This window comes from Giraffa tippelskirchi, chromosome 11, assembly GCF_054371585.1.
Source record: "Giraffa tippelskirchi isolate mGirTip1 chromosome 11, T2T-mGirTip1v1.2.pri, whole genome shotgun sequence".
Lineage (NCBI taxonomy): Eukaryota > Metazoa > Chordata > Mammalia > Artiodactyla > Giraffidae > Giraffa > Giraffa tippelskirchi.
The window spans coordinates 127,114,176-127,141,818 of record NC_137285.1 but is presented as its reverse complement, the minus strand read 5'-3'; the positions used below and the strand labels follow the sequence as shown (position 1 = coordinate 127,141,818).

Sequence of the window (27,643 nt, the reverse complement as noted above, 5' to 3'; positions counted from 1 at the left end):
GCATAGGCTTTGCAAGAAGATTAAGTATTATAGAATGGCAGTTGTCAGGGACTGGAAGAAGGTGGGAATGGAGAGTTATTGTTTAATGGGGAGAGTTTCAGTTTGGGAAGACAAAAAAAGTTCTGGAGCTAGATGGTTGTAATGGTTGCAAAACAACATTAATGTACTTAATGCCAATGAACTGTACACTTAAAAATGGTGAAAATGATAAATTTCATGTTATCTATATTTTATCACAACCTTTTTTAAAAAAGTTTTGGGAGTCAAACAGACCTGGATTCAAATTCCAGTTCTGTCTTTTATAGACTGTGTGGCCGTGTGATGCTGCTTAACATTAAGTCTCTGTTTTGTCTCTGAAAATGGAGACATTAAAGCCTAAGGGAGATTAAGGGTAATGTTTATACACACTTTTACATAATGGCCAATAGGTGATAGCTTATTAACTTGAGAAAGGAATTATTTTATACTCTTCAGATTCTATCATCTAAATTTGTTGTTGTTTAGTTGCTAAGTCATGTCCGACTCTTTGCAACCCCATGGACTACAAGATGCCAGGTTTCCCTGTCCTTCACTATCTCCTGGAGTTTGCTCAAACTCATGTCCATTGAGTCAGTGATGCCATCCAACAATCTCATCATCTAAATTTGGCCCTCTTCAAAGAGTCTGGTAAGAGTTACACAAATTTAAAATAACAGCAATGGATAATACTAACTCTAACATTAATTTATAGTAATGGCTATTATAGTAATGGCTAGTAAAGCACTCTCCTGGGGACTTAACATACCAGATTTAGTAAAGGTATTATGATCACATTGAAATAGACAACGGAAAAGACTGAGAGGAATTAAACTAGTCAAAGTCACAAAGGATGGTACTATTTAAACTGTTCTATACTGTCACTTCCTTGGGCCATAGTCTGGATGCTCTCATAACTGGGTAAAATGGCATCCAATGCTTCTCTTAGTCAGACCAACACTTACCATACAACAATGTAACAAAGACTCTCAGCCTCATCAGGGTGAGATTTTCTTGGGCTGGGACTGTTTTCATTCACTCAACAAATCCTAACTGAACACCTACTTACAGATCAGCTCTGAATAAAACAGACATGGTCCCTTATCCTCATGGAGCTCATGAGCTAATAAAGTGATTAACATCAAGCAAATTGACAAAAAAGTACCTAAGTAATTAGAAATTGTAGTATGTGTTACCAAAGAAAAGAAGACAATCATGACAACAGCTGAGAGCTAATTTGAGTTGGGAGGAGGGAAGAGTCAAGAGAGCCCTCTTTGAAGAATTGTCTCCTGAATTTCTATATTCCCAATGTTAAGCAAATTACTGGGTCAGAGAAATTACTCAGTGAGTATGATGAATGAATGGACTGATGCTCAAGATAACTTACCAGTAGGAGTGGTTACCAGTTTAGTTGTCATAATTGCACCATTACTGCTAACCACCATAATAGGGGAATTGCTACTGGTAGGCAGAGTTGCTGTCACTGGTTTGGGTAAGATTTTACTTGGCTGAACTTGTTGTGTGATGATTTTAACACCTTTGAAAGAAGAAAGATAAATCTCAATACAAATTACTTTTTAATAACGTGCTTTATATCAACCCAAGAGGGCAGCAGTTATACACATTTACTGAGTCTTGACTAAAAAGAAGCTTTCTTTCATACTGATGAATTATACTCTTTTAACTTTAATCCCTCAGACTCCTATCTTTCCAAATTTCTTTGATTCAAGAATATAATTAAAATACTACAAAAACCATTTAACAAGTTCTTAATGAAAACTGACTTTTATTTATGATTACATCATATGAGAGCTTTCAAACCAAATTAGCCATTGATCTTAACTTTCACAGACAATCTGTGTTCCATGCAAATACTTGGGATGAAAGGATTAGGATAAGAAGACAAAAATAAAAGTTAATGTAGCTTTTATATATTCTCTACTCTATCAAAGATTTTTCTAACCTCTTAAGAGTACAAAAAGCAAGAACATTTTCTTTTTGAACCTTTTATTTTTAAACTGACTTATTTTAAAGTATTTAAATAGCTCACTTTGTCAAAAGTAAAGAATATGCTGTTATTGAACCTACATAAAATATACATGTGGACAAGAATTTGAAAACAATATATAAAAATAAAATTAAAATATTTGGGTGGTGATATTATATTTTTTATACATTTTTCAAATTTATTTAAATGTTACTGTTACATTGACTTTCCAAATTTCATGTCTATTTAAAAGAAATCTCTCATGCTAACAATAAATTTAAGTCCTAACAGCTGCTAACTAAGGAAGGAAAATTTTGGTAGCACTTCTTCCCCACTAAATTTCACTGAAATAACTCATGGAACAGAATATACTTCAATAGACAACTAAAATTTTTACTACTTTTTTGGATGGTGATTTAGGTTAAGATATGAGGTAGCAAACAAATATATTTATTTAATAGCCTTAAATAATTATAAAATATTTATACCCAACAAATAAGTTAAAATAATAACATCTAGGCATAATTAGTTAAATTATTTAATGATCTTTATGACTCAGCTTTCCATTCATAAAATAAAGATAATATTAATATATATACCTTCTAGGATTGTTGTGAAGATTAATTATGGGAAAATTGTGAATTGCCTAATACATAGCAAGGATTCAATAAAAAAAGTATTACTACTGTATAAACAAATTCTGATTATAATAAATCATAAACTATAAAGCTGTAGGGGAAAAATGATTTCTAGTACTATCTCATTAATGAATTACAACAATGCTTAAGGTACATAAAGAAGATAACTCCCATGCTTTTAAAACCATTACTCTCATTGTTGCAGTGAACAGGAAAAAAGAGGAATTAAGTTTTTTCTTTCCCTTTCCTGAAAAAAGAAGATAAAGAGAACAGTGAGCAGGCCTGATCATTCCTACTTTTTACTTTAACTGTTCCTAATCTGTTGTTGCTGTTCAGTCACTCAGTCATGTTCGACTATTTGCGACCCCGTGGACTGCAGCATGCCAGGCTTCCCTGTACTTCACTATTTCCTAGAGTTTGCTCAAACTCATGTCCATTGAGTCAGTGATGCCATACAACCATCTCATCCTCTGTCAGCCCCTTTTCCTCTTGCCCTCAATCTTTCCCAGCATCAAGGTCTTTACCAATGAGCCTGCTCTTCCCATCAGGTGGCCAAAGGATTGGAGCTTTAGCATCAGTCCTTCCAATGAATATTGAGGGTTGATTTCTTTTAGGATTGACTGGTTTGATCTCCTTGCTGTCCAAGGGACTCTCAAGAGTCTTCTCCAGCACCGCAATTCAAAAGCATCAATCCTAATCTCTAGTCTGTAACTAAGATTGCTTTTCTGCCCCCTAACTTGACATGAGCTACATTTTGCACCTATTATCCTTTGACTCTGTGTGAATTATATCCTCTATCTGGTGATCACCTTTATAACACTCGCTTCATAGACCATCCCTCATAGTTCTTCTCTTTTTGCACTACAGAAAGAAGGCCACAGGGCTACCAAACTGCCAGATTCAATTACTGGGTTACCTGATGCCACCCTATCATTTTTTTTGAAACAATGTAAGAGGAAGAATACAAGATCCTTACACCTTTCTTCCTCATCATTGACTCCTGACTGCGACCCCTCATCTTATATAAGCCCCTAGATTCCTGAAGGAAGTGGAGGCACAGTTCTTGAGGCATGAGGCTGTTGTGTCGCCCTCTGCTGCTGCTGCTAAGTCACTTCAGCTGTGTCCGACTCTGTGCAGCCCCACAGACGGCAGCCCACCAGGCTCCCCCGTCCCTGGGATTTTCCAGGCAAGAACACTGGAGTGGGCTGCCACTTCCTTCAATGCATGAAAGTGAAAAGTGAAAGTGAAGTTGCTCAGTTGTGTCCAACTCTTAGCGATCCCATGGACTATAGCCTACCAGGTTCCTCTGCCCTCTGCTGGCTGAGGATTAAAGCCACCTTTCTAATTCCTCCAAACTCTGTCTTCATATGTTTTTATTTGGCTTCAGAGGGCAAAGAAAGCCAAGATTTTGGCCCTAACATCACCAAAAAAAAACAAAACAAAACAAACTGTGTGGTGTGCTCAATTGCTCAGTTATGTCCAACATTTTGCGACCACATGGACTGTAGCCAACCAGGCTCCTCTCTACATGGGATTTTTCAGGCAAGAATACTAGAGTGGGTTACTGTTTTCTTCTCCAGGGGATCGTCCCAACCCACGGATGGAACCTGCATCTTTTGTGTCTCCTATACTGGCAGGCAGATTCTTTACCACTGAGCCACCTGGGAAGCCAAATGTGCGCTAAGGGATGTTAATTAAACTTATTGGGGTCATTTCATAATATATGCATATATCAATCATTATGTTATACACTTCAAACTAATAATATGTTATATGTCAATTATACCTCAATTTAAAATAAGCAAGTGACAAAAACCATTGCAGAGATTGATTTCTGACAAGAAAGCAGGAGGAGCTCTGCTGACAATGAAACTGGTGAAAATGATTTTAAATAAATAAATAAATAAAACCAACCAATGAAAGGCTTTGGTAACAGTCCCAAGACCAAATGAAAAACATCTATTCAAGAATACATACAAATATTTGGTAAGACAGGAGAGATCTACAGTATTTAAACTAAGACCTGTTCCTCCTCATCCCTCCCTACAGGTGAAGCAAGGACTCCTCCAGACTGCCACAGTCAAGGGCACAGGGTTTCCTCCTTCTCCAGCTCCTAGTTGGAGGGCTTTCTTCTGAGGAGTAGGACTTCAGCTTATCTCATCCTGCTCCCTGGTACCTACTGCTAAGTCACAGGCCACTGCAGTTAAGAGGTGGCTACTTCCTTCTGCCCAGCCCCCAATCCATGGCTCTATCTTGGGCAAAAAGCCTCTGAGAATATTGGGCTTGTGACCTCTCCTGCTCTGGCTTGTAAGACAGTGGCTCCACCACCGGGGAAAGCAAGCCGAGAGGATCTCAGGCTGCTTGCCCACTCTCCCACACTTGACTTCACTGAGTGCTCTCAGCTCATAGAGCAGGGGTAACATTCAGAGAGAAGCCTGCCATGACCCTACCCTCAGAGTTCCAGAGCTGCCTGAGGATAAAAACAGGTCTTAAAACAGACAGCTCCCTAGCCTCTTCTCAGAGAAACTGAACTCATCTGTAACAGAGCATGGAGAAGTTCAAACCTAAGGGTGCTCTCAACAACAGTGGAGGATGTGATGAAAAAGACTAGAGATCTCTTCAAGAAAATTAGATACCAAGGGAACATTTCATGCAAAGATGGGTACAATAAAGGACAGAAATGGTATGGACCTAACAGAAGCAGAAGATATTAAGAAGAGATAGAAAGAATACAGAGAAGAACTATACAAAACAGTGTCTTAATGACTCAGATAACCAGGATGATGTGATCACTCACCTACAGTCAGACACCCTAGAGTGTGAAGTCAAACAGGCCTTAGGAAGTAGCATACGAAAAAGCAAGTAAAGGTGATGGAATTCCAGCTGAGCTATTTCAAATCCAAAAGATGATGCTGTGAAAGTGCTTCACTCAATATGCCAGCAAATTTGGAAAATTTAGCAGTAGCCACAGGACTGGAAAAGGTCAGTTTTTATTCCAATTGCAAAGAAGGGCAATGCCAAAGAATGTTCAAACTGCCACACAACTGCACTCATTTCACATGCTAGCAAAGTAATGCTCAAAATCTTCCAAGCTAGGCTTCAATAGTACATGAACCAAGAACTCCCAGATGTACAAACTGGATTTAGAAAAGGCAGAGGAACCAGAGATCAAACTGCCAATATCCACTGGATCATAGAAAAAGCAAGGGAATTCCAGAAAAACACCTACTTCTGCTTCATTGACTATGCTAAAGCCTATGACTGTGTGGATCACAACAAACTGGAAAATTCTGAAAGAGATGGGAATATCAGACCACCTGACCTGCCTCCTGAGAAATCTGTATGCAGGTCAAGAAGCAATAGTTAGAACTGCACATGGAACAACACACTGGTTCCAAATTGGGAAAGGAGTACGTCAAGGCTGTATACTGTCACCCTGCTTATTTAACTTACATGCAGAGTATATCATGCTAAATGTGGGGCTGGATGAAGCTCAAGTTGAAATCAAAATTGCCAGGAGAAATATCAATAACCTCAGATATGCAGATGACACCACCCTTATGGCAGAAAGTGAAGAACTAAAGAGCCTCTTGATGAAAGTGAAAGAGGAGAGTGAAAAAGCTAGCTTAAAACTCAACATTCAGAAAACTAAGATCATGGCATCCAGTCCCATCACTTCATGGCAAACAGATGGGCAAACAATGGAAACAGTGACAGACTTTATTTTCTTAGGCTCCAAAATCACTGCAGACAGTGACTGAAGTCATAAAATTAAAAGATGCTTGCTCCTTGGAAGAAAAGCTTTGATAAACCTAGATAGTGTATTAAAAAAAAGGGACATTACTTCACCAACAAAGGTCCGTCCAATCAAAGCTATGGTTTTTCCAGTAGTCATTTATGAATGTGAGAGTTGGACCGTAAAGAAGGCTGGGTGCCACAAAATTGATGCTTTTGAACTGCGGTGCTGGAGAAGACTCTTGGGAGTCCCTTGGATTGCAAGGAGATCAAATCAGTCAATCCTAAAGGAAATCAACCCTGAATATTCATTGGAAGGACTGATACTAAAGCTGAAGTTCCAATCCTTTGGTCACATGATGTGAAGAGCCAACTCATTGGAAAAGACCTTGATGCTGGGAAAGATTGAGGGAAGGAGGAGAAGAAGGCTGTTAGGAGAAGCACATTGACTGAAATCACTCACCCTGGCCAGGCACCATAGTAACCATCTGTTTGAGTTATTTTATGACAGGAGGTCCTCGCAAGGAACACGGAGCTAATAAGCCACCACTAATCAGAAGACTTTGGGAAAGGTCAAAAGGAGACCCCATGTGTCCAACTACCTCCCAGTATCCTTCTCGCTGGCATCCATCTTGGCTGAGCAATCCTTGGCACCACCAGGAAGGACTCTGAGTCAGAATGATTGGCCAAAGACAACCAGGAAGCTAACCCCATCACCATAAAACCAGAGACTGCAAGCCACATGGCAAAGCACTTCTCCTGGGTTCCCTTAGCCTACTGCCCTCTGCCAAGCAACCCCTTTCCCAATAAAATCTCTTGCTTTGTCAGCTCATGTGTCTCCTTGGACAATTGATTTCCAAGTGTTAGACAAGAGACCACTTTCGGGCTCTGGAAGGGGTTTCCCATTCCTGCAACAGGGCAACAGAGGATGAGATGGTTTGATGACATCATCAACTCAATGGACATGAGTTTCAACAAACTCCGGGAGATAGTGAAGGACAGGGAAGCCTGGCATGCTGCAGTCCATGGGGTCACAGAGTCGGACTCCACTTAGCAACTGAAAAACAGTGGAGAAGTTCAAGCCTAAGGGTATCTCAAAACAGTGGAAGATGTGATGAAAGGCAATTCCATAAGTAGAATCATGGATTTAATTAAGATACACTATACGCCAGATAGTTTGTAGAAGAGAGCCGAATACTAAGGAAGCTGAGAGGAACCCTCCTGTGGTCAGAACAAGTATCAAAAATAGACCTTTGAAATTATTCCTTCAAAGAAGCCACAATTTGCAACAGTTTGTAGAGCAACTTATGCTTCAGAGCATTGCTGGATACAATAGAGAAATCAGTTAGTGAAGTTTAACAACTGTATGTGGTCAGGAAAAAAGAAGAAAGAGCCATACCAATACCACCGTCACCTCAGAATGACTGGGCATACCTGGAGCTATACCTCCCTAAGGAACAACAGTGGAGGTTACCTTCAACAAAATAATTGATCCAGTCACTAAACAACAAATAACCATGCAAATAACAGTAACAAATCACAAATGAGGGTAGAGGAAGACCTGTACCCAGTTACAACATACAATGCCTATTATCTTTATATACAATCTAAAATATCAATGTAAATATCTAAAATGTCCAGTTTTCAACAAAAACATCAGGAGGCATGCAAAAAAACAGGAAAATATGACCCACACAGGGGAAAAAAAGCAGTCAACAGAAACTGTGAGAGCAACCACGTGTCAGATTTAACAACAACAAAAAGGCTTCAAAACAGCCATTACACATATGTTCACAGAACTAGAGGAAAGCATGATTACAGAAGTAAAGGAAGGTATGATAACAAAGTTGCATCAAATAAAGAATATTAATTAAGCAACAGAAATTACAAAAAGAACCAAATGGAAAATGTAAAGCTGAAAAGTATAGTAATTGAAATAAAAAATTCACTAGAAGGGTTTAAGAGTAGATTTGAACTGGCAGAAAAATGAATTAACAAATTTAAAGATAGATCAGTTACAGATAATGCAAGCTGAAGAATAGAAAGAAAAAAGAATGAAAAAAATGAACATAAATGTGAAACACCATTAAGTGCACAACACATATGTAATGTAACTACAAAAAGGAAGGAACAGAGAGAAAAGGGAACATTCAAAGAAATAATGGCTGAAAATGTCCCAAATTTATTGAAAAGCAGTAACTTACACATCCAGGAAGCTGGACAAATACTAAAGAAGATAAATACGAAGAGATCCACAAACAGGCATACCATACTTAAAATGCTGAAAGTCAAAGACATGGAGGAAATCCTCAAAGCATCAAGAGAACAACAATTTTCCATTTACAAGGGAACTGCATCAAGGTTTGAAACTGAGTTTTCAGTGGAAACAATGGAGGCCAGGAGGCAGTAGAAATATGTGTTCAAAGTGTCAAAGAAAATCCGTCAACCAAGAATCTGATATTCAGCAAAGCTGTCTTTCAAATATTGCAGATGAAATAGTCTTTACCAAATAAATTAAAAATGAAGTGTATTTGTTGCTAACCGACCACCTTGCAACAGACACTGAAAGAAGTTCTATGAATAGAAGGAGCTAGAGACAAAGCAATGATATTCACTCTTGCCAGTTATATTCACAATTTTACCATTCTAGTCAGGGAAATCAGGCAAGAAAAAGAAACACAAGGCATCCTGATTATAACAGAAGAAACTATCTCTATTTGCAGATGATTTGATATTCATATAGAAAATCGTAAGGAATTCACTAAAAACTATTAGGACTAAAAGTGAGTTTAGCTAAGTTGCAGATGTAAAATCAATAGATTCAGTTGCATCTCTACACTAACCCAAATAACTAGAAAAATAAAATACTTAAAAATAAATAAACAAAAGTGTAAAGTTAATACACTGAAAACCATTCATTTCAACAGTTTTGAAAGAAATTAAAGATCTAAATAAACACAGAAACATCCCATGTTCATGGATCAGAAGATTTAACATTATAAAGATGGTAATACTCCTCAGCTGATCCATAGATTCAAAGCAAACCCATGAGATTTTCAGCTTTCTCCTTTGTAGAAATTGACAAGCTGATTTCAAAATTCATACAGAATTGCAAGGGACTCAGAACAGCCAAAACATCTTTTAAAAAACAACAGAACAGGAATATTCACACTTCCTGATTTCAAAACTTAATATAAACCAATGGTAATCAAATCAGCACAGAGACAGGCATATAATGGAAGACAATTGAGAATCTCAAAATAAAGTCATACATGTTTTCAGTGGATTTTCCACAAGGGTACTGAGACCACCGAATGGAGCGGGAACAGTCTTTCTAAAAAATGGTATTGGGATAATCAAAGCTCAATATGCAAAGAATGAAGTGGGATCCTTACTTCACACCATTACAAAATTAATCAAAATAGATCAAAGATATAAATTTAAGAGGTAGAATTACCAATCTCTTAGGAAAAACATAAGCATAATCTTCATAACCTAGGATCTGGCAAAAGATTCTTAAATAAGATACCAAAAGTACAAGCAACACAAGAAAAAAATCAACTGTACATCACCAAAATTAAAGACGCTTGTGCTTCAAAAAACATCAAGAAAATGAAAAAACAACCCACAAAATGGGAGGAAATGTTGGCAGTTCATGTATCTAATAAAGGCTTAATATCTAAAATATGTATAGCAAAAAAAACCACTTTCAATTCAATAATAAAAAGACAAATAACTCAATTTAAAAATGGCAAAGGATATAAATAGACATTTCTCCAAGGTAGATATAAAAAGGGCCAATAACCACATGAAAAGACGCTCAACACTATTAGTCGTCAGAGAAACACAAATCAAAACCACAATGAAATATCACTTCACACAAACTACAGTTACCAGAATCAAAAAATCAGGGACAAACAAGTGTTATCAATGGACAATAGGATAAACAGAATGTGAAAATATTATTTGGCCATAAGAAGGAATGAAATACTAATACATGCTATTTCATAAATAAACCCTGAAATCATTGTGAAGTAAAAGAAGCCAGTCACAAAAGATCACACATTAAATGACTGCATTCACATAAAAACCCGGAATATAGAAATCTAGAGACAGAAAGTAGATTAGTGGTTCCTTAAGGCTAGGAGGTTGTCATGGCAGGACTTCTTTTGAAAGTGATGAAAATATTCTAAAAATCAACTGTGATGATGGTTGCACATATCTGTGAACATACAGAGTGAGTGAAAGCTGCTCAGTCATGTCCGACTCTTTGTGACCCCATGGACTGTAGCCCACCAGGCTCCTCTGTCCATGGAATTCTCCAGCAAGAATACTGGAGTGGGTACCCATTCCCTTCTCCAAGGGATCTTTCTGACCCAGCAACTGAACCCAGGTCTCCTACATAGCAGGCAGATTCTTTACCATCTGAGCCACCAAGGAAGTGAATATACTACCTACCATTAAATAGTACTATAAATGGATTGAAGGGTAGGTGAATTCTCTCTCAATAAAGCTCTTTTTTAAAAAAAAATTCCAGAGCATTTTGAAAAGGAAAACTTTACAATTCTTTCTTGAAAGCACATATACCATTGAAACTAAAGCTTGACAGAGACTGCAGGCAAAAAGAAAACAAGAGATCAATTTCTCTGTGACTACTGATAAATTGTACTATCCATACCTCATACTAGCTGTGAGGCAGTGGCCAAATGGTACAAACTTCCAGTCAGAAGGTACAAACTTACAGTTAAAAGATACACAAGTGCTGGGGGTGTAATGTATAGCATGATGACTATAGCTAACAATACTGCATTGTATATTTGCAAGCTGCTGTTGGAAAAGACTCTTGAGAGTCCCCTGGACTGCAAGGAGATCCAACCAGTCCACCCTAAAGGAGATCAGTTCTGGGTGTTCATCGGAAGGACTGATGTTGAAGCTGAAACTCCAACACTTTTGCCACCTGATGTGAGGAGCTGACCCTGATGCTGGGAAAGATTGAGGGCAGGAGGAGAAGGGGACGACACAGTCAGTTGGATGGCACCACTGACTCAATGGACATGGGTTTGGGTGGACTCCGGGAGTTGGTGATGGACAAGGAGGCCTGGCGTGCTGCGGTTCATGGGGTTGCAAAGAGTCGGACACGACTGAGCAACTGAACTGAACTGAACTGAGAGTAAATCTTAAAAGTTCTCATCACAAGAAAAAACACTGCAACTATGTGTGGTGATGATGCTAACTTACTGTGGTAATCATTTTGCAATATATACATATATCATCAAATCATTATGCTACATATAAAACTAATACAATGTTATATCAATTACATCTTAAAAAATAATAAAATGTTCCTATCAAAAAAGTAAACAAAAAATTGAAAATATCAGGATATCCCAAAGTCCTGTTCTACCCTGAAATAAAATATAGATTCCATGGAGAAAAACAAAAATCCATTTTCTTTTCTTAAAGATATTAACTATGTTAAGAGGCCTTTAATCTCCTTAAATCTAAGACTCTATCCTATCTGCCTTTCTATTCAATACCTTTATGATTCAGTTAACTTATAGTTATCGCCTCCTACCCCTGAGTTCCCACTGTGCTAGAGATGATTTCAATAAACTGTTACGCCACATTCTTCACTGTACACAGTGTCTTTTAATCTTAAGACCTCTGCCTAGCACCTAGCAACTCATGCCAAGTTCACAATATGACCTCTAACACAAGACTCCCCAGATTAATTTTTCCACTGCTCACTTCTCATAACCCCAGTGGGCTCCAGAGTATAGTTCTAAAATCTGGGTTTAACTACTATTCAACATAGTTTTGGAAGTTTTGGCCACAGCAATCAGAGCTGAAAAAGAAATAAAAGGAATACAGATAGGAAAAGAAGAAGTAAAACTCTCACTGTTTGCAGATGACATGATCCTCTACATAGAAAACCCTAAAGACTCTACTAGAAAATTACTAGAGTTGATCAATGAATATAGTAAAGTTGCAGGATATAAAATTAACACACAGAAATCCCTTGCATTCCTATACACCAATAATGAGAAAACAAAAAGAGAAATTAAGGAAATAATACCATTCACCATTGCAACAAAAAGAATAAAATACTTAGGAATATATCTACCTAAAGAAACAAAAGACTTTTATATAGATAACTATAAAACACTGATGAAAGAAATCAAAGAGGACACAAACAGATGGAGAAATACACTGTGTTCATGGATTGGAAGAATTAATATAGTGAAAGTGAGTATACTACCCAAAGCAATCTATAGATTCAATGCAATCCCTATCAAGCTACCAATGGTATTTTTCACAGAACTAGAACAAATCATTTCACAATTTGTATGGAAATATAAGAAACCTCGAATAGCCAAAGCAATCTTGAGAAAGAAGAATGGAACTGGAGGAATCAACCTGCCTGACATCAGGCTCTACTACAAAGCCACAGTCATCAAGACACTATGGTACTGGCACAAAGACAGAAATATAGATCAATGGAACCAAACAGAAAGCCAAGAGATAAATCCACGCACCTATGGACACCTTATCTTCGACAAAGGAGGCAAGAATATACAATGGAGAAAAGACAATCTCTTTAACAAGTGGTGCTGGGAAAACTGGTCAACCACTTGTAAAAGAATGAAACTAGAACACTTCCTAACACCATACACAAAAATAAACTCAAAATGGATTAAAGATCTAAACGTAAGACCAGAAACTATAAAACTTCTAGAGGAAAACATAGGCAAAACACTCTCCGACATAAATCACAGCAGGATCCTCCATGACCCACCTCCCAGAATATTGGAAATAAAAGCAAAAATAAACAAATGGGACCTAATTAAAATTAAAAGCTTTTGCACAACAAAGGAAACTATAAGCAAGGTGAAAAGACAGCCTTCAGAATGGGAGAAAATAATAGCAAACGAAGCAACAGACAATTAATCTCAAAAATATACAAGCAACTCCTGCAGCTGAATTCCAGAAAAATAAACAACCCAATCAAAAAATGGGCCAAAGAACTACACAGACCTTTCTCCAAAGAAGACATACAGATGGCTAACAAACACATGAAAAGATGCTCAACATCACTCATTATTAGAGAAATGCAAATCAAAACCACAATGAGGTACCATTTCACACCAGTCAGAATGGCTGCTATCCAAAAGTCTACAAGCAATAAATGCTGGAGAGGGTGTGGAGAAAAGGACACCCTCTTACACTGTTGGTGGAAATGCAAACTAGTACAGCCACTATGGAGAACAGTGTGGAGATTCCTTAAAAAACTGGGAATAGAACTGCCATATGACCCAGCAATCCCACTGCTGGGCATACACACCGAGGAAACCAGAATTGAAAGGGACGCGTGTACCCCAATGTTCATCGCAGCACTGTTTACAATAGCCAGGACATGGAAGCAACCTAGATGTCCATCAGCAGACGAATGGATAAGGAAGCTGTGGTACATATACACAATGGAATATTACTCAGCCATTGAAAAAAAAATACATTTGAATCGGTTCTATTGAGATGGATGAAACTGGAGCCCGTTATACAGAGTGAAGTAAGCCAGAAAGAAAAACACCAATACAGTATACTAATGCATATATATGGAATTTGAAAGGTGGTAACGATAACCCTATATGTGAGACAGAATAAGAGACACAGATGCATAGAACAGTCTTATGGACTCTGAGGGAGAAGGTGAGGGTGGGACGTTCTGGGAGAATAGCATTGAAACATGTATATTATCATATGTGAAACAGAACACCATTCCATGTTCAATGCATGAGACAAATGCTCAGGGCTGGGGCAATGGGATGGCCCAGAGGGATGGGATGAGGAGGGAGGTGGGGGGGGGTTCAGGATGGGGAACACAAGTAAACCCATGGCTGATTCATGTCAGTGTATGGCAAAAACCACTACAATATTGTAAAGTAATTAGCCCCCAACTAAAATAAATAAATTTATTAAAAAATAAAAATAAAAAAAATAAAATAAAATCTGGTTTATTTCCTCTGCTTCCTTTATCTCTCCTCAAAGTTCACTGAAGAAAACCTCTTCCTGCTGTGCAAACTGCTTTTTCATTCTTCTCTATTCCCAAGCATCAGTTCTCTCTATATAAATATCTCCAACAGAAGGGCCTCAGAATATACTTTGGAATTAAAACTCTAGTGCTTGAGGAGCCTATGTGTGGAAGTAAATCCATACATATTATGACAAGCTTCAGAGAACTGGTGACTGGGGAAGAATCACCATCTCCTGTAAACATTTTTCCATTTACCTGACTCCTGTTTGATTTGAATGGTAGGCTTGATACCAGGTGGCAAAGGAGACTGCTGAGGCTGCTGCTGATGAGATGCTGGAGAAGGCTGGGCCACCTGTTGCTGTGTCTGTTGCTGCACTTGATGTAACTGCTGCTTAGGAGACTGCTGATGCTGTTTAGGAAACTGTGCAAGAATCTGAGTTGGGGCACCCACTAAGCTTTTGGGAGAAGGAAGTCTGGTTGATGCCATTTTGATTGCTGATGTAGATACACCTATAGAAAAGTAAGGAAAAGAACATTTAAAAGTAAAACATAATTAAAGCTACTTCTGGTTATTATAGTAGGTAATAGTTTAAAACTAGGTAAATCAATAAAAACAATGATTATTCAACACCTAGTATCAGATACAATGTATGCAGTATTTTACATATCTGACATCTAGTCCTCAAACTTTGCAAGAGAGGCATCATTGCTCCAACACTCAAAAACCTAACTCATTTTCCCTTGGTGAAGAGTCAAAACAAAAGAAACATCAGCCAACATATTCTCACACATCTCTCAATAGGTTTTTCTCTTAGAAAATATAGGTTCTCAATGTGAATAAAAGAACAAAAGCAAACTAAGTTTGGTTTTGTTTTTTGCAAACTAAGTTTTGAATACAGTTTTTTAAATACTGCTTTTCAGGTTTTAATGAGTCAATTTAAAAATGGCATTAGACAAAATAATTCACACTGAAACATTCACCTTTTGAATTATTTAGCATGGCAAAGCAGCTTTTCTGTACCTCATTTCCAATAAAGTAAATATCAGTTGTTTCTTGAGAACTGAGTCATTAAATAATCATGTGGAAAGGTACAAGTGGGCATACTATTTAATATATCCATAGCAAAAAGTCTCGTGATAAGAGATTTTAAGAAATTTTTCAGTGCAATGCTAGTATTAGCAAGCATGCACAGGAAGCAAATACCGACAATTTTCACTACAGATGTTACGAATTTGAGAAAAATTATTCCCTTTCCCAGATTTTTCATCAGTAATGTTACAATTCATCAACAACACAATAGGACTATTATCTGTAATGAAGAGAAACTGATAAATTAATAGCCTAATTATAAAAATTTAATTATCAAACAGGCTATTTCACACCTTCCTCCCCCACAGCCCTATAATGACATTTATATGGTATTACAGAAAAAAAATTTAAATATCACATTTGTATGTAAAATGTTTCTGGAGAAGAATAAAAACAAAGAAGAAATCTTAAGACACTCTGACTCTCTCAGTTTTCCTATATGTTGAGTTTACCCTGCACTATAATTCTCTAAGGGTTGTTTAATGGATCAGGTAAAACCACAGACTGAAGAATACTTTGAGAGAAGACAAAAGAAAGATGAAGTTAGAATCAGCTGGAGAGCTTACTCATCTTATTTACACATTATTCTCCCACCCTGCTCACCTCCATCCCTCCCTGACTGCTAGGATTTTGGTAAAATGTGTTTGCTATATTGCTTAGTTTTACTAAACTAGATTATCTCTGGACCCCCTTTCAAGTGTCAACGTTTTAAAACTTAATGAATATAAAGTGTTATTCAAGTGAAAGACAGTATTTTTAAACTATCTGAAAACTTTAACCTTTATATTGCATTATGAACTCTTGTATTAACTGAGGTAAACTGTGCACACGAGTAACTTCCTAACTAATCTGTGTGCTCTACATCCTTTTATTAGGACCACATTTGAATTGACAGGGTTGGGGAATTTCATAAGAAGAGGATTTCATGAAACAGAAATGGAAAATGGGAATTGCGTTCAGGGCCAGACTAAAAAAATAAATATAGTAAAGAGAACAGGAGTATTAGTGGATACAATAAAATAGGAAGTACCATGGTACTTAGGTTGAAGTGCAATCAAGGAGGAAAATAAAAGCAGAAGACTGTCACAATATTGGGTAAGGTAATTCATCAAGTCTATAAAACATTATTAGAAGAATAAGACAAAAGTAATTTCTCTTACCAAAGTAAGAGAAAACACAATGACAACAGGATTTATCTGAGAAACAATAAAAAGTAGAAAAATAATAGTAATCAACCTGAGTAATAAATAATAGTCCATTCTTCAGTTAACAAAGAGAGAGAGTCAGATGAATTTAAGAGATAAGATAAAAAAGGTTATTTATGACTTCTAGTCTGATAAATACTGTATGAAAACTACAGGGGATAAAAGGGAAGAATCATGTTGTGATACATACTGAAGTATTTATAACTGAAATTATGATATTTAGGATTTGCTTCAAAACATTCCGGGTCAGGGATATGTAGAGGAAAATAGCAGCTATAAATGAAACAAGACTGACCATGTGTTGCTCATCTCTGAAGCTGGGTAATGGGCACATGGGTGTTCATTTTACTATTCTATCTACTTATGTGCTTGGAATTTTCCATAACAAAAAAGAAAATTTCAGTTATCCTATTTCATAGATGACCAACTTAGTATAAACATTCTAATTGGTAGAATTTAGGACTTCTTATATTCCAAATACGTAGTTCCTCTCCATACACATGAGCCAACCATACATAATTCCCCTACACTCTACTTTTAGAGCCAGTCAGATGATATCACTTAAATGGCAGAAAGCAAAGAGGAACTAAAGAGCTTCTTAATGAAGGTAAAAGAGGAAAGTGAAAAAGCTGGCTGAAAACTCAACATTCAGAAAACTAAGATCATGGCATTTGATCCCATCACTTCATGGCAAATAGATGGGGAAACAGTGACAGACTCTTTTTCTGGGCTCCAGAATCACTGCAGATGGTGACTGCAGCCAAAAAATTAAAAGATGCTTGCTCCTTGGAAGAAAAGCTATGACAAGCCTACACAGTATATTAAAAAGCAGAGACATCACTTTGCTGACAAAAGTCCACATAGTCAAAGCTATGATTTTTCCAGTAGTCACGTATGGATGTGAGAGCTGGACCATAAAGAAGGCTGAGTGCCAAAGAATTGATGCTTTCTAATTGTGGTGCTGGAGAACACTCTTGAGAGTCCCTTGGACTGCAAGGAGATCAAACCAGTCAATCCTAAAGGAAATCAGTCCTGAATATTCATTTGAAGGACTGATGCTGAAGTTGAAGCTCCAATCCTTGTCCACGTGATTCGAAGAGCCAACTCACTGGAAAAGACCCTGATGCTGGGAAAGACTGAGGGCAAGAGAAGTGAGTAACAGAGGATAAGATGGCTGGACAGCATTACTGACTCAATGGACATGAGCTTGAGCAAACTCCAGGAGACAGTGAAGGACATGAGCTTGAGCAAACTCCAGGAGACAGTGAAGGACAGGGAAGCCTGGTGTGCTGCAGTCCATGGGGTCACAAAGAGTCAGATACAACTTAGCGACTGAACAACAACTACACTTATTAACATGGAGTCCTCCACCAGGTCTTATTGTTACTAAGACTCTTCCCCCTCCACCACCAGCTGCCCCTAGAAGAATAACCAGAAACAGATACATCAGCTCTGAAACAGTTTGTCTTTAGGCCCCAACAGAAGCAGACAGTGAATGCCACAGTGCCCCAGGTACCTACAAAGAAGCTACTAAAGAAGCCCTGCACTCAGAATCACAATTGCAGTTTATATATTACCACTTCTGCTAACATTTACCTTTTTGTAAGAAAATGCCTTAACTTCTTAGCATTTATATCTAAATTAAATATCTCAAACAAAAACTCAAAATAATCATACAGTTTCCTTGGAGTATCTACATTTGGATAGTTTACTTTTATATCTCTCATGCTCTGTTGAATTCCACTGAATTTAGGAGAAATTTCTGAGATGTCTTGTCTAGCTCCCCTATAACGATTTAAGGCTCAAAGAGATACAGGATCCTAAGAAACAAAGGAGAAAATAGGGAAGTCAAAGTCACAGGTTCCCAAGAGATTCAGAAAATACCTGGAGAAAAGTAAGAATGAAAAACGGAAGCATGGAATATTCATTTTGCCTAAAGCTATTTCAATAATAATGAGGAGAAATACCAGTCAAACCTGTCAATCCTAAAGGAAATCAACCCTGAATATTCACTGGAAAGACTGATGTTGAAGCTGAAGCTCCAATACTTATGCCACCTGATGCAAAGAGCCAACTCACTGGAAAAGACCCTGATGCTGGGAAAGATTGAAGGCGGGAAGAGAAGGGGACGACAGAGGACAAGATGGTTGGATAGCAACTCCAACTCAATGGACACAAGTTTGAGCAAACTCTGGGAGATGATGAAGGACAGGGAAGCCTGGCATGCTGCAGTCCATGGGGTCGCAAGGAGTCAGACACAACTGGGCTACTGAACAACAAGAGAAATACCTCTCTTTTCTCAAATAACAATTTCACAAAGGGGAAATGTGTGTGTGTTGGGGGGGGGGATTAAATCAGAAGCTTGGGATGAACACTACTATATATAAAATAGAAAATCAACAAGGCCCTACTATATAGCACAGGGAACTCTACTCAATATTCTGTGATAATCTGTAAGAGAAAAGAAACTAAAAAAGAATGAATCTATGTATAACTGAATCACTTTGCTGTACACCTGAAACTAACACATTGTAAATCAATTATACTCCAATAAAATTAAAATATTATGAAAAAAAATACCATACACTACAGGGACAGAATTTCATGATGAATTACCACTTACCTTGTGCTACTGTTGACATGACCACAGATGGTGTGGAAGAAACCACAGCTGTTACTGCAACTGTATTAGGAACAGGTGATGGTGTAGAACTGCTGCTGCCACTGCTGCTACTACTGACCAGAGAGGATTGTGAAGCAGTTATAACCACTGGTGGCTTCTGGGTTGTGGAAGCAATGACTGATGTTGGTACAAGCTTAGTGACTGCTGCATAGTTATGGGATTTGGAGAGAATGTTGGGCACGAACGTTGAACTTGGTGATGTGGTCACTATAATAACCTAAGGAAGGTAAAATAAGTTATTTTCATGTACCTATCATACTACTAATGTATCTAGACTCACAGTTATATACAATTTAAAAATAGCTTATGAAACACAATGAAGCAATTCAAGAAAAGAAATTTACAACTAAAAATATATGAAAACTTTCCTTTACTAGTGATCATCAAAATATATTTAAAAGAAACAACTTTTACCAACCAAACATTTTAAAAGACAACATTCAATGCTGTACAAGATGCAGCATTTCAATATACTGCTCAGGGAGTATAAACTGGCATAATTTTTCTAGAAAATAATTTGGATAGTCATTCATTTATAAATATTTGTTGAGCATCTACTATGTGCCAGGCATGGTTCTAGAGGCTGAGGCTAGTGGAATGAACAAAGCAGAAAATTTTCTAATTTCCATTAAACTACAGTCCAGTAAGGGGAGAAAAAGAGTAAACAAATAGAAAAGTAAATATATGTCATGTTGAGATAAATGGGAGACACAATAAAGCAGGGTAGAAAACAAAAGAAAAAGGGAGTGGTATACGGTTTTTTATAAAATGTTCAATGAAGATCTCTCTGACAAGGTGACAACTAAGCAGAAACTAGACATAGGGGTTGAATCACACTGTTACCTAGAGGAAGAGCATCCAATGGAACAGGGAACAGCAAATACTAAGCTCCTGAGGGAGAAACAAGCTTGGTATGTTCAAGAAACCTCAAGGACCTAATAAATAGGATTGGAATTTATAAGACAGAGAGCAGTAGCAGACTGGCTTAGAAAAGTAATAGGGGACTAGATGATGTAAGTTCATGTTGATATGTATACCCTTGATATGATATGATGAAAATGGCATTTTATCTCTGTGGTCTTCCTTCTAAAAACCCATAGCCATAATCTAACCATAAGAAAAACATGAGATAAATTGAAGAAGTAGGGCATACTACAAAATATCTGACTAGTCCTCAAAACTGTCAAGGTCCACAAGGAAAGTATGAAAAACCTTCACAACCAAGAGGAGTCTAAGAAGACATGACAAGAAAATGTAATGCGGTATCCTGGAACAGAAAATGACAATAGGTAAAAACTAAAGAAGTCTGAATAAATCATGGACTTTATTAATATTAATGCATCAATATTGGTTTATTAATCGGAGCAAATGTACCATATTAACACAAAATGTTAAGAACAGGGGAAACTGAATGCAGAGTATATGCGAACTCTCTGTACTGTTTTTTCAATTTTCCTATAAATCCAAATCTGTTCTAAAAAATAAAGTACTTTTTTAAAAAGCATTACTCAATTTGCTAGGTGAAAAGTACAGCCAGGCAGAGACAGCAGAAACAGGGAGACAAATTAGGAGGCTCCTGAAATAAACCAAGCAGAGAAGATGGTGACCAAAATGTCTGTAGTAGAACTGACGAAAAGTGAACAAATTTTGAATATATTTAAAGGTAAAACCAATCGGATTTGCTCACAGATACAGAAAATGGAGGAAAAAAAGAGGCAGGATAGAGGTTAACCACTAGGACTTGAAAAATGTAGATGACAGAGGAGAAAGCATTTCAGACAGAGGGAACAGGACGGCGCAAAAATCAAAGGTAGGAATTAGTCTGATGTATTTAAAAACAGAAAAGAGAGCCAGTGCAGCAAAAGCATATAGGGCAAGGAAGGGTTACAAAAGTAAGCAGAGGCCAGATCAAATTTGCAAACCAGAGTAAAGAATCTAAATTTTATACTAAGGAAAATGGTAAGCCACGGGAAGATTTTAAGTAAAGAAACAACAAAACCTGATTTATAGTTTAAAATATCTTTCTAGTTGCTAGGTGATGAGAGGTAAGAGTGGAAGTAGTGAGACTAGTAAAGTCACTGCAGTAGGACTAGGCAAGAAATGGTAGAGGCTGCTCGGACTGGGGTGTTAGTAGTTAAAATAAAGAGAAGTGATCAGATTCAGATTATTTTAAGACATAGAGTCAACAGGACTTGCTGATGTATGGAAATGGCAGAGTTGAGGAAACGAAGAGAATCAAGATTAGCTTCTAGAGCTAATACACACTGGTTTATGGAAATCTCCCAACAATCTTACCACAGAGATTACTATTATTATCCCCATTTTACAGTTGAGAACACAAAACCATTTATAAATCTGTAGTATCAGCTTTATTCTGGGCAAGTATAATGGTAGTTTAGTGATACCCCAAACGACACTGAGTGAATTTTTCCTCTTTAACCAGAATTACTTTTTACCTACCTAGGACAGAAAATTGTTTTGAAAAACCCAAAGAATTTAAGGGAGAAATTCTTTTTTTTAATTTCTATATCAGTCCTAAAGAATGTCTGAAATTAAAACAGTCAGTCAAACTTACTGACGTCTGTACTCAGTACTGACATCTCAAAGAAGCTTTGACGTCATATCATTATTATTATATATTCCAGTGTTAGAGAATTCTAAGTAGTGTCTATTACTTTAAGAAGTTTGTTGATTATTTGAGGAGTCAAGAGAGACATACAAGTCTTGACCAGCAAAAACCTCTATAGAGTTGACCAGCATACTTCTATATAGACTCAATCAGCAAACATCTACATAGCACTATTACAAACACAACCATGAGCCGTCATATAAACTGAGAAGTAGACCAATATGGTAAAAAGACCCAAAGTTAAGAGTCAATGAACCTGAGAACTCTTTGAGTAGAGAACTCTGCTACTAACAAATGGTACAGCCCCAGATATGTGAAAATCTCTAGGTTCCAATTTTCATCTATAAAATAGGGATAATAATACTTACCTTACAAATCATTATAAGGATTAAGTGAGATAATGATGTGAAGCATCTAACATAGTGCTAGGCACATAGCAGGTGGTCAAATGGCAGTTTACAAATGGCACTTAATAGTATCTTATTATTACTACTTAATAAATGTTAGAAGGATATCAGTAAAGCTGTTATAGATCAAATCAATCTGGAAATTAATTTTTTAACATCAAATTAATGTGGAAATTTATTTTAATGTACTCTATTTTTGTTTCATTAAAAAATTTTATATATCTTTTTCCCAAATTCTGATACCCCTGAGAATCCAAAGAGCTCACAGTTACTACCAACTAGCCAAGCCAATTAATAGTAGTAATAGCAATGGTAGGTTTCATATTTGCCAATTCTAAACTAATAGCAGTACCTTCCTAGAGTACAGTTTTTAGATGGACTCTGTGACAGATGAGGATTTGCCAAGGCTTGGCAGGAAAGTATGCCACACTTAACAGGCAATATCTGTCATGGGTAGGGAAGGGGAAGCATTCACACTTGGGTCAAATATTTTTAATTTTAGAACTAGAGTATACATGTAGACTTCTAACATTAAGACAATAACATTTCAGCAAAATAAATATAGAATCTTTGAAAGCATGTTTTAGATTATAGGTATAAATGATAAAATATATTTTGAGATTTTTTCAGTCTGCAAGCTAATTTCTGATCTGAAAAAGGGTTATCCATAATTAGAGATCCACCTTGAAGAAAATTTACTTATACTTCAGTTACGTGTTACAATAAGGGAAACAAAGGGATTTTGAAACCAAGAGAACCAAACAGTGTTTACTCAGGCCATAATTCAAATTACTGACCTTCTAGCACTCACAAAAACTCCTTAAGAGTGCTGGGACTTGCACCCTAAGGATAAAATGAAAAATATCAATCAAGCATGTGAAAGCATAAAGCTATATTCTGTTGCTTTGTTTATATAAGTGCTGTACCAATGTTATACTTAAAATGAAGGCACCACATTAACACAGGTGGAAATTTGTCTACCCTGAAAATACATGACCTATTTGAATTTGAATCAAGTTCACAAACTCATAAATAATTATACTTAATGTAAATTCCTAAGTTGACTTCCATAGGATTTGTGAGAAATCCAAGGTGAATAGAATAATGGTAACAGCTTTATAGAGATTTCAAAAAAATCCAATTATCCAGCAAAAGGAAAACAAAAAACATACCAAAAATCCAGCATATCTATTAGTCCTACCCACATTCAGCTTCTCCAAGAACAAAATTAATGGCTCTGAATACACATGAAGTAAAAGAATATAGTTTTGCACCTAAAACAAAATAGATACTAGATACTTAGTAAATATTTGTGGAATGAATAAGTCTTTATTTTTATTTTTTTTTGGCTGTGCTGGGTCCTCATTGCTGGGCAGGCTTTCTCAATGTGGCAAGTGGGGGCTACTCTAGTTGCAGTGCATGGGCTTCTCATTGCAATGGCTTCTTTTGTGGAACACAGGCTCCAGGGCATGCAGGCTTCAGCAGGTGTGGCATGTGGACTCAGTAGTTATGGCTCCCGGGCTCTAGAGCACAGGTTCAGTAGATGTGGTACACGGGCTTAGTTGCTAAATGGCATGTGGGATCTTCTGGGAGCAGGAATTGAACCCATGTCTCCTGCACTGGCAGGTGGATTCTTTACCACTGAGCCACCAGGAAAGCCAATTTAATTTGTTTTACATGTTTTTCAACACAGTAGGGCAAATCTAAGGTTCTAAGCCTGGAATATTATGCGATGACTCATGCATGACTTTGGAGATAAATGTGTCCTCTTATGAGCATTACAAGTCTGACAACCTCAGCTATCCATTTTCAATTGACAATTCAGAAGAAAAGGAAAAATTAATATTAAAAAGTTCACCAATTTCACTTATAGGTGAGCCCTCATCTATTATAAGAATTTTTATATAGGTTTACTAAGAAGACTGGAAAGTTAATTTAAATCTCAGGTGACATTTACTGAGTATTCATCACAGGTACTATGTTAAGTACTTTCCACGAATCATCTCAATTAATTAAGTAGTAAGCACTATTATTATCTTTGTTTTTAAAAGAAACTTAGGCTCAAGAGAGATTGAGAGCAACTACTAGAACCATATATACTTATTCATTCAACAAATATTAGCTAACTACTGCATGTCAGGCACTGTTCTAAACACTAGGAAATAGTACTGAATAAGACCAAGGCTCTACCTTCAGTAACTTATACTGTATGGGAGAAATAGAAAATAAACAAGTAAGTAACATAATGTCAACTAGTCATAAGCATAATGAATAAAAGTATAATAAAACAGAATAAGGAAATAAAAGGACATGGACTGGAGGTGGGTGCTCTTTTAGCTATAACTTTGCAACATTATTTCTCAAATATCAAAAGAGGAGAAGAGAAGAGGGAGACAAGAAGAGAATTACTGATAAAATGGATCCAGCAAAGAAGGCAGTAAAAATTTACAGAAGTAGATTAAAATACTCTTGGAGTATAGCAGGCTAAAGACACCTAATATAGAGCTAGCCCAGAAAACAATAATTAAAATGTATAAAAATTGATATTCAGAAAGATTACCTTGGAGCCACCAAATACAAATACAAAAATTATGTTCAGTGTAACATTTAAGAAGTCAGCAAAAATAGTCAATTTCTATATATTAAGGGGGAAGCTTAGTGAAATAAATTCATTATTTGGAACAGTTCATTCCCAATAGTATAGGTAAAATTTTTTTTTAAAGTTCACTGACTTGACTTATAGGTTTATCTCTTCCAGTAAAATATTTTTATGTAAGTCTACTAAAAAAGATTAGAAAGTTAATGTTAGGTGACACTGCTTTCCATTAAAACACCAGCAAGGGAAGGGACGTAACATTTTCTGAATACATACATTTTGTGTACTTTAAAGTACCCAGTCTCATTTAACCCTCACAATAACCTTATAAAATTGGCATTATCCTCATCTCACAGATGGATAAACAGATTTACAAAGGCTAATTTATCTCAGGTCATACTGGAAGAGCTGGGGTTCTAACTCGGGCCCCTTTGACTACAAAAATCCTCACCTGATTTTTAATACTAAACTATAATGCCTCATACTAAGACTGAAGACAAAATTATATTCCACAGATCAACTCATTATCATTTCTAGTTTATCAAGAAAATTAAAATTTTATATATTATATAATGACATCTTTCCAAGAAACTCAAGGAGCTTCTGTAAATGAAAGTTATCATGGATCTGAAAATTTTAAAGTAGGAAAGACAACTATTGAAGACAAGAATTCACTTCTACTCCTTCCCCCAAATCCCTCTAAAAGAGTATGAAGGGATTTTTCAGAAGAGGCACATAAATCCAAAAGGTTAAAATGGAAAGGAGATAACAGCTACCAAGTTTTTGAAAAGTGGAAAACAGAGAAGTAATAACCAATCAAGCATACTCAAAAAACTGAACATCTAAGACCAGCAAGCAGAGAAACAAAAAATAAGACAACTTTCAGAGAATCCCAGAAAGACTCAGGAACTTGAGAGTATCAGATGCTTCCGAAGTGGGGTAACAGAGGGATTAAAAAAATGGAAGTCAGTTGAAAACCTGTTTAAGTGGCATTAAGATCCCCAGCTATCCTCCCCTATCCTAAAGGAAGACTAGAAACTTATTCTCTTGAGGGAGAGATTGAATCCAAGGGAATTTGATGATACAAGGCTGAGGAGAGTAAGTGATACGCTGAAAAATAGAGGGGTTTAGTAAAGTCTACGTACTGAATGATTATAGACTATCCAGCCCTCTCCCTCCCTCCATTTCCAAAATATTGGCAAGACAGGCTTACTACTGTAGGTGAAGACTAGGAGATTCTTCTCTAAAGAATCTGTCCAGTCCATGAAAAAGCCTTAATGAGAATGACAACTGGCGGAGGTAAAGTGGTACTGAGTGTTTATGAACAGAACAGCCCAGCTAAGTCAACCCACAACGAAAGTCACCAGCCAGTTACGTCCGATCCAACTCACAAAGCTTTCATCAGCTTTTTAGTGCCCATTTCCATATATAGATGTGGCCAACATTTAAGGAAACTGAAATTAAAGACAGAGATCAAAACAAATAGGTAAAAGAAATTCACAAGTAAGAGAGAAAATATGAAAGAAAAAAAATTCTTTTTAATTATCGTATCGTTAGAAAAGAGAACACAGTGACCATGAAACAGCAAGACACTATTTAAAAAAAAAAAAAAAGGAACTTTCAGAGAGCAAGAAAGTTACTAGAAATTTTAAACAGAAAAACCAAAATGAAAAATTCCAGACAAGTAATGAAGGATAAAGTTAAAAAAGAAAATAATACTTACAGAGCATTTACTATATGCTAGGCTCTATCCTATGCCTTTGCATTTATTATCTCATTTATTTACATCCTAAAACCCTATAAAATAGATATATTATTCTCACTATTTTACAACAGAAAAACTTACATCTAGAGTTTAGTTTTCCCAAAGTCATATAGCTAGTAAGTAGCAAAAAATGGGATTCAAAATTCAGGAAGTCTACTTCTAAAATCCAGGCTTTTAAGTACTTCACTACCATAGAAAAAGCAAACAAATGGAAATAGGGGATGAGAAAGATTGAAATTAAAGAATCAATCTAGGCATTCAATATCCAGAATAAGAGGTGATCCAAAAAAAGACAGAGAAAAATCAAAGAAATAGTTCAAGAAATTTTCCAGAATTGAAGGATAGGAGTGACTAGAATAACAGAGGCCACTGAGTATACAATTCAATGGATAAAATGAAGACCCACAACCACGGAAAATTACCTTGAAGTTTCAGAACTCTGACAGTTACTAAGAGCTTTCCAAGAGAAAAAGAGGGTCTGGAATTATAATGGCATTACTGGACTTCTCAAAAGCAATACTATAAGCCAACAGCCAATGAAGCAGCATCTTCAAAATTCTCAAGGAAAAATGACCTCCCACCTAGAATACTTACCTTGCTAAGCTGACATCAAGACAGTAGGAGGGTAGAATAAAGAAATTTTCAGTCTACCATGTAAGGTCTCAAAGACTTCCCAGGTGGTGCAGTGGTAAAGAATCCACTTGCAGTGCAGGAGATGTGGGAGACATGGGTTCGATCCCTGGTCAAGAAGATCCTCTGGAGGAGAACCCACTCCAGTATGCTTGCCTGGACAATCCCATGGACAGAGGGGCCTGGAGGGCTACAGTCCACAGGGTTGCAGAGTCGGACACAACTTGAGCA

General features: G+C 36.8%; 1 protein-coding gene across 50 annotated transcripts in view; it reads right to left on the bottom strand.

The window, feature by feature from the left end:
• The window catches only part of EMSY (EMSY transcriptional repressor, BRCA2 interacting), an 82,974-nt gene that overhangs the window by 36,569 nt on the left and 18,762 nt on the right, over positions 1 to 27,643 (bottom strand). For all 50 annotated transcript variants that reach the window (XM_081544300.1, XM_081544349.1, XM_081544301.1 and 47 more), the window contains 3 exons: positions 19,326 to 19,602; positions 14,663 to 14,917; positions 1,403 to 1,552 (listed from right to left, as the gene is read on the bottom strand). In XM_081544300.1, the coding sequence (XP_081400426.1) occupies positions 1,403 to 1,552; positions 14,663 to 14,917; positions 19,326 to 19,602 (682 nt within the window). The remainder of the gene's footprint in view (positions 1 to 1,402; positions 1,553 to 14,662; positions 14,918 to 19,325; positions 19,603 to 27,643) is intronic.